Genomic DNA, 8199 nt, shown 5'->3' with positions numbered 1-8199 from the left:
TTCTTCGTCTTTGGCTGCGTCACACGGTCACGATTCTACACCAGCCTCCTACGTCACAAGTGTTGGGGAAGTTGACGGGCGCGCGTGTCCAAAGTTCCATCCAGGCTAAAAATAGTTTGTGCTCAGTATCGGTGGCCTGTGATACACACGTCTAGTGACGTCATTTGTTCCCCTTTCCCCTGTGAAAGAGTGTATTGACCTTTTCCACTCAGATACTCGTTTCCTCTCCAATGTTTAATGACTTTCCTCTTGTGTGTCTCGTGTTTTTTCTCCAGTCAGTTTAAGAGAAACTACATCCATGTCTGGTCCTAGACGTGGACATACATATGGAGATCTAGGGTGAGGAGATGGTTGGTTTGATGACTCTGGTTCGGAGGGATTAACGACCGGGTCAGGAGGAGGGAGCAGAGGGATGACTCATAGCAGGAGATAACGACGTGTGTGTGTGTGCGCGCGCGAGTGTGTTTGTGACAATAGTATCACCTATAACTGATGAGGCAGGTCCATTGAGGTTTTATATTCACACTGTGATGACGTCACGCTGATATACAAACACGTGCCTCAGAGAAAAAGTGTTCCCTCTCTATTTTTATTTATATATTTAATATTAAAATAGACATCTCTTAACCATTAACACGTGCCCGCGCACGCGCACACACGCACTCACACACACACCTACACACACACACACATACACACACAGTCCTAGTCATAACTGAATGACGGCAGGTCGCTATGGAAACTGCGTTACGCTCCGGGCGGCCGGAGGAGAAAACCAGAGCGGGAGGACTCGTTCCGGTCTTCATTTCAGCACCACGCGTCTCCTGGACAGCGCCCGGATGAGCTGGTCCACATGTTCGAGTCTGTCATGCGTCAGAGCCGCAGCAGCAACCGCATCTAGGGGGTCTCCAGGACACAGTCAAGCCCAACAACAGCACACCTAGACTCCCCCAGACCTAGAGATCGGTGGAAGGTCCGGGTCAACTCCTGCTTTTCCGGAGCCATCGCTCCCTAACAATCCTCAGCAACAGGTAAGACCAGACACTTTCCTCCTCCAATGTTGTACACTTCTTTATCCGTCATCATATACTGCAGTAATATTGACATGTCTGGACTATTTCTAACACTCGTTTCGGGTTTTTCTTTGTATTCTGAATCTTAAATAACAATAATAATAATAATAAAAAACTTTTATGTTAGATCGTATACCGGACAGAAACAAGTATAAATAGTAAATAGTTTAAAAAGTTTTATTAAGCCGATTATGTGCTGGCAAGAGACAACTTTCTGCTGTAAACCAAACAACTTCATGCTCAATTCTAACAATATGATTAATAATAATATAGAGAGATATAAATATCTCTCTATATATATAAAGATTTATATATATATAGATATATATTCTCTCTATATCTATCTATCTATCTATAGATAGATAGATAGATAGATAGATAGATAGATAGATATATATCTATAGAGTATATATACTGTTTATAGATATATATATATATCTATATAGAGTATATATACTGTATATAGATGGATAGATATAGATTTTCATGATTACATTTTATTTTTTTTATTTTTTTTTCGAGTGTTGAATTCATTCTCAAACACAAGTTACTGTTTACTGTGTCGACTCTCAGGTTGACTGGATGTGTTTCAGATCATGTTTGTTTTAGATCCAGTTCATTGTGTACAAAAGGCTTACGTTTACGTGAGAGCTGAGCTGATGTGCCTGGATGAGTCACTCTGGCTGTAAGTTTGAAGAGTGTGTTGGGAGAGGGGGGTGGCAGGGGACGGCTAGAACGCTTCTCCTCCCTGATACATTGTTTTATTGTGCCGACACCTAGAAATTGTCTTGTTTATAGTTGAAATTTGTGATCTTATTCTCAGTCAAATGTTCTAGCAGTTCATATAAAGTGTTGCTCAGTGGCGACTCAGAAACCTTCTCTGTCACAGACTGTTGTGGTTTCAACAAAAAAAAAATCCCTCTGATGTCTGACAAACTGCTACCAGAAAGAATCCCATTACTGCTCATTAGTATCCTGATGTTTACCCTCTGAGTATTGACAAATCATCGCCATCAGCGGTGTTCTGCTGCTGCTCTGAGTGACAGCTATTGATCCAACAAACAATAGATCATAATGGGCTCGGATGAACCGCTGTTGTTCCTACAAAGAAGCGCTCACTTGCAATATAGCCTACTTAACAACATCATATAAACTCTTCTGTACAAAGAAATTAATTTATAGATAGTTTGATTGAATTTTGAGACTCCACATCTGATCTTATATTGTTTGTATTGTCTTGTTTTGATTTGTTGCTTGCATTGGTGTGTTTGTATGTTTTACATAAAACAAAAGAAAAAAAGATGTGTGTCTTTAATCAGTGACGTTCGTTTGATTAATGCAGTCTGCTAGTGGTGACTCATTCAGCTTAACCCTTGATTCACCAGCACAGACAATTAATAAAAGGGATGTTTGCTGCTATTCATGGACTCATTGATAATCCTGAAATGTAAATATAGACCAAAAGTTGTTGCTAAATGTGTGGCAGTGAGGATCATTTACTAAACATCGCTTTGATCAGCTTCGACAGAGGAAGAAGAGGCAGAAGCTTCATGTGTTAGTTTGTCAGTGGGCTGAAGCTGTCAAACAAGCTGTGACTTGCAGACTAGCAGGGAGTGTGAAGTGTGCTGAGATTGGAACACAATTCCGACACATCACTGTCATCCTTTTTTATCTACAGAGCAGCATGACCGAAGCCAAGCCCAGCCAAAGGTTCCATTGCCTGAAAGCTGAACAGGTGGAAGTTCTCCATCAGGTACTGTCCAACATCGTTCCGATCCACGGGCGAGGAAACTTCCCAACCCTGGAGCTTCGCCCTCGTGACATCATCATCGCTGTGCGGGCTAGACTGCAGCAGCAGGGCATCACGGTGCGAGACGTTCGCTTGAATGGGTCAACTGCCAGCCACGTTCTAGTCAGGGACAACGGAACCAGCTACAAAGACCTTGACATTATCTTTGGAGTGGAGCTGCCCAGTCAGGAGGAGTTTCAGGTGAGACGATGCAAATTGAGATGGTGGTACACTCTCATACTAAATAATATATTTATAATATTATATAATATAATAATATTACACAAACTCCCTAAACTGTTTGAGTTGCAGACCAAACAAAATGTACATTTAGATGGGAGTCAGATTGCGACATTTTTAGGCTTGATATATCTAAATTATTTCTGTGTTTGTCCTCCTTCATCAATCATCAGAAAATTCCTTTCCTTCAACATAGGTTTTACTCGTATTACACAAAATAAACTTAAATATTAATTTTCTTTTATATGAGCCAACCATCCAGGTGTTGAGTTTGGCACATGTGTAAAATAAATTTGAAATCAGATCATAGCCATCATAACTAGCATTAACTGCATTTCATATTTTCAATGATGTAGGACATTAAGAGATATAATACTTTGAAAACTGAGAAACATTAGAAACCAAGAAAAAAAAAATGCTTAGCAAACATAACGTATACATCTATAAAATCCACAACACAACATAAATAGACTTAGTATTATTAGAGTAGTAAGTACTCTAGTGTTAAATGAGAAAGATAAATGTTGATTATAAGCAATAAAAACATTTATATATATATGTATATATATATATATAATGTAAGGTATGTTAAGGGCTTGCTTGTGTCCCACAGGTAATAAGACTCACACTTCACCGAATTTTTAATATAGCTGTATTGACTATTTTTCTTCATATAATCATGTAATCCAGACTAATTTGTAAAGCATTTTATAATAAGATCCCATAACAAATATGTTCAATGTTTAACCAAATCTAAACCATGCAGGTTTTAATAATGCAAGCAGCTTTGGATTCATTAGTTATAGCTGTCATGTTGTTCCCCTGCCAGGTGATAAAAGAGTCGGTCCTCGGCTGCTTGCTGGATTGTCTCCCGGCAGGAGTCAACAGAGAGAGGATCAGCAGCGCTACAATGAAGGAAGCCTACGTCCAGAAGATGGTGAAGGTGTTTAACGAGCATGACCGCTGGAGCCTCATCTCACTGTCCAACAACAGTGGCAAAAATCTAGAGTTGAAATTTGTTAGCACTCTACGTCGGCAGTTTGAGTTCAGTGTGGACTCCTTTCAAATTATCCTGGACCGTCTGCTTGAGTTCTACATACAGCAGGAGGCGCTACACAGACAAAGTACTGTGGACCTAAACAAAGATGTTTCCATGCAAAACACAAACACAGACACCAGTTGTTCTATCAAAAAAGTAGAGTCAGAGAAGCTCTTCGGTCAAGAGACCAGTGGAGAGAAAGATAATGGGCCTGGTGAAAAAGAGCAGAGACAGAAAGATCAAGAAAATGAATGGCAGAATCAAGCGTTTAACCAAACTGATGATAAGACAATCCCAAATCCTAAAGAACAGTTGAAAGAAGAAATGAAGACTGAAACAGAACGGAGGCAGGATAATTTAGATCTGAGCAACAGTTTGAAACAATCTAAGCAAACAGAGTTCTGTGATGATTCCCCTCAACCAAACCAACCTCCGGCTGAACATAGAGAACCTGTCAGGGATTCAACAGAGACAGCGTCGGCGATCACTTTGGCAGAGTCCTCGAACCATCCAAAAGAATCTCCCCACAAAGATGAAACCAACATCTCTCAGACATCTCTTGAAACTAAGTCACAGCTAATGTCGGCTCCCAGTGATCATCCATCCTCACAAGAGGCAGAGCCGGCAGATGAAGTGGATGAAACGCGACAGCAGACTGAGAGCTCCACAGACACTAGTCAAATATCGGTCTACTGTTCAGTGCCAGCCACAGCACACACAGGCAAAACAAAGAGTATTGATTGTTTGTGTTCTTCATCACTCACACCTCACAACACGCAGCAAACTGGAGTCGAGGAAACACACAGCTCACTAAATTCTCAGACACCTGATAAATCACTAGAAACACTTGATATTCTGAACCCTCTAGACACTCAGGACAGTTTAGCTGCACCTTCCTGCCTCGTGACTGACAGGAAGACCACCTCTCCAACAATTAAGGCCTCTGAAAGACTCTCTCATATGGTGGTGCTTAAACACGCTTCCCCAAAACCTCCTCGCAGGATGTGTAGGAAGGTTGCTGCAAGTAGCCATACCAGCTCTGAATTCAACTCCCTGTGCACAGAACCAAACACCAGCTCTGGTCCTAAGCAAGAGCCTGGTGAGCCCTGTCAGAACCAGGCATTGCCCACAGAAACTGATATCGATCCAAACCTCTCCAATGACCAATTAGACTTCAGCTCAGGTTGTGATGAAGTCCCTACTCTTGCTTTAGAATCTGCTTTACCTCAAGAATCATGTGAGAATCCAAAAGATACACTGTATGTGGCTCCTGATCCATCAGGCTCTGATGAATCTAGTTCCAAACCCCAAGAGCTAGATCATCTTGAGACGCTGGATGCGTTACTTTTACAAAAGTTGAACTCAGACACTCAGGACCTCACAATTACCTCCCACAACGAGCCTGATACTGAAACACCCGAGTCAGACATCGGGACACAAGAGTCCTTACTTATTTCACCTCATGCTTTTGACAGCGTAACCCCTCAAGCATCCTGCCTTAACCTACCGATTCTCAGTCTTCCACCTCCTTGCCTGAGTCCTTCTCCTCCTAGCCTAAGCCCTCCCCCCTGTCTGACCCCCCCATCACAATCGTCTCCGATGCTGAGCGCCTTTAGTCCGACGCCCAGCTTCAGCTCTCCACCTCTGAGTTTCAGTCCTACCTCATCTGGCCTCAGCTCCCCACCTTATCTCACCCCACCTATGCTTAGCCTCAGTCCTCCTCCACTTTGTTTAACACCTCCTTCCCCCTGCCTCAGCCCTCCCGTCCTCTGCCTTACTCCACCGAGGGAGTCAGAGGACTTAATTCCTCAGGTATGTTCCACCACAGAGCCTGTAATACTAAACCCAGACAAAAAAGAGATTAAAGAATCTTCTATTGTACTGCTGGAAGATAAAAACAAGCAGGATTACATCTCAGTGTCGACTCAAGCGGCTGATCCCGTCTCTTTTCCGGTGACGATTCCTGGCTCAACCATTCATTCGCAGCCTCTCTCTGGCAATTCCATTCCAACATCGCTGAACAAGGATGCCATGGCTGACGGCAAAGTAGAGGAGCAAACCAGCACTATCGACTCAGTCCCTGCAGTGGAAGTCCTGGCGGAAAGCATGTATGGGGACTTTGAAGCCGCCATGGACCATCTGCGGTACCGTCTTATCGCTACAAGAAACCCTGAAGAGATTCGAGGCGGCGGTTTGTTAAAATACAGCAACCTGTTGGTCAGAGACTATCGACCAGCCAGTGAGACTCAGATTAAGACACTGGAGCGCTACATGTGCTCGCGCTTTTTCATTGATTTTCCTGATGTACAGGAGCAGCAGAGGAAGATCCTGTCATACTTGAAGAACCACTTCATTGGCGAGGAGAGGAGCAAGTACCAGTACCTGATGACACTGCGACGTGTGGTGGACAACAGCACCGTGTGTCTGATGGGACACGAGAGGCGTCAGACGCTCAACATGATCACAGTGCTGGCGCTGAGAGTTCTCGGAGAACAGAACATTATCCCCAACACAGATCACGTGACATGCTTTTACCAGCCAGCCCCTTACCTTGCAGAGCACAGCACCCCCTACATCACAGAGCCCAGCTACTGCAGCTACTACATACCCCAAGGGGGATCCACTCTTCTTTATCAACCTTATCCATTACACTTGCACTCTCAGACAGGACTGGTGTGAATAATATGTTATCACACATAAGCAGAGGTAATGTGCTGTCTGTGAAGGGGTAAAATAGAGGGATGGATATGGTCTATAATAGACCTGCACGGGAGGTAAAAGCCTTTTTCCTTTCTTTTTTTTAACGAAAACTCCTGTTGAGCTTTCTTGGGTTCTTGATTACCTGTAATTATTCGGGCTTTGTAGGAAATAATTCTTCCGATATTGTTTGATTCTAGAAAAATGTATGCACTGCATGAGTCATAACTGTTCAGTCGCCCTGGGAACTGTGCTTTCGCTATTCACTCACAGGTTCACTCTTTAATGCTCTTAATGTGCTGTTATTAATGAGTTTGTTAAGAATGTGGAACTTGCCTGTTGTTGATATTGTGCATGGATTATTTAGGACTGTTCTCTCACTGCCAAATACTGTGTTACTACTTAGCTATTGAGTTTCCTTTGCAGGAGGAGTTTTTCATTAAAAAAATGAATTAAATAAATAAAGTTTACTTATGTGAGCACGTGTTCATACATGGCCCAGAAACCGGTACCATTTCTGCTTGGCATTTTTTAAATCATCTTGGACAAGATTCTCAATTTCTAATTATAATCACGAGCCAGATTTCATTTTATATGAAATCATCTTTACCACAATGTAAGATCCATTTGAGACCTACATTTATTCAAAACATACACCATTAAGACAAATGCTTTTTTTTCTCAAAAAAGAGAAAACAGATTCTTGAGTTGGTTAAAAAATTACAAAGTCATCTAATTAATTAACCAAAATACATGTAAAAAAAAGAATTAATGCATTAAATGCATTTAACACTATTTTTAAAAGCTCATGAATTCTACTGAAAGGAAAATGTACTGGTTTCGTAGACTGAGCCACACAACGTTGTACATGCATGAGTCGTATAGATCCAAATTATTCTCTATTTTTACAAGACGAAACTCTGGTAGTACCTTTGACAACAAGGCCTTCACAATAAACTGTACAGCGTATTGACGACAGTGTGTTGTGTGTGAGTACATGCCGTTGTTTTCAGGTAAACTGTGTTAATATGTAATTGTTGTGGAGTCCTTTTTGTAACAAGTACTGTTACATCTTGTGTTTTTCTTTATTGAGAGCTCAGAGGTCGGAGGTGGTCTGGTTCTAACCATTGATAAGTCAACCAAGCAAAACAATCTGCCACCAAACAAAAATGACTTTTTGCAACCAGGATCAACAGGAAACAAATTCAAGGGATAAATCTGTGCCACAACAACTATGACCAAAGATGGTTGGAAATGAAATCAAGTGCCTAAATGTGAGACACGATCGTCTTTATCTTACTACTCTTAACGGAGAGGGGCCGGTTGGGTGGGTTCAGTCGATGACCCCTGTATTGCTGCCT

The 8199-nt window shown here is 42.0% G+C and overlaps 1 protein-coding gene across 1 annotated transcript; it reads left to right on the top strand.

Moving 5' to 3' along the window:
* Positions 1–704: 704 nt before the first annotated feature.
* tent5d (terminal nucleotidyltransferase 5D) lies at positions 705–7811 on the top strand. The gene is made up of 3 exons (XM_087799210.1): positions 705–1031; positions 2752–3063; positions 3932–7811. The coding sequence occupies exons 2-3, from the start codon at positions 2758–2760 to the stop codon at positions 6818–6820; spliced, it is 3195 nt and encodes a 1064-aa protein (XP_087655336.1). The 5' UTR covers positions 705–1031; positions 2752–2757; the 3' UTR covers positions 6821–7811.
* The last annotated feature ends 388 nt before the right edge of the window (positions 7812–8199 follow it).

The sequence above is a fragment of the Callionymus lyra genome, chromosome 9 (genome assembly GCF_982586985.1).
Source record: "Callionymus lyra chromosome 9, fCalLyr1.hap1.1, whole genome shotgun sequence".
Lineage (NCBI taxonomy): Eukaryota > Metazoa > Chordata > Actinopteri > Syngnathiformes > Callionymidae > Callionymus > Callionymus lyra.
The sequence above is the reverse complement of the archived record's forward strand: the minus strand, read 5'-3'. Positions and strand labels throughout refer to the sequence as shown.

Coding starts and splice junctions, on each gene's coding strand:
- tent5d (XM_087799210.1), top strand. CDS start 2,758: ATGACCGAAGCCAAGCCCAGCCAAAGGTTCCATTGCCTGAAAGCTGAA. Junction 3,064..3,931: donor CCAGTCAGGAGGAGTTTCAG/GTGAGACGATGC, acceptor TTCCCCTGCCAG/GTGATAAAAGAGTCGGTCCT.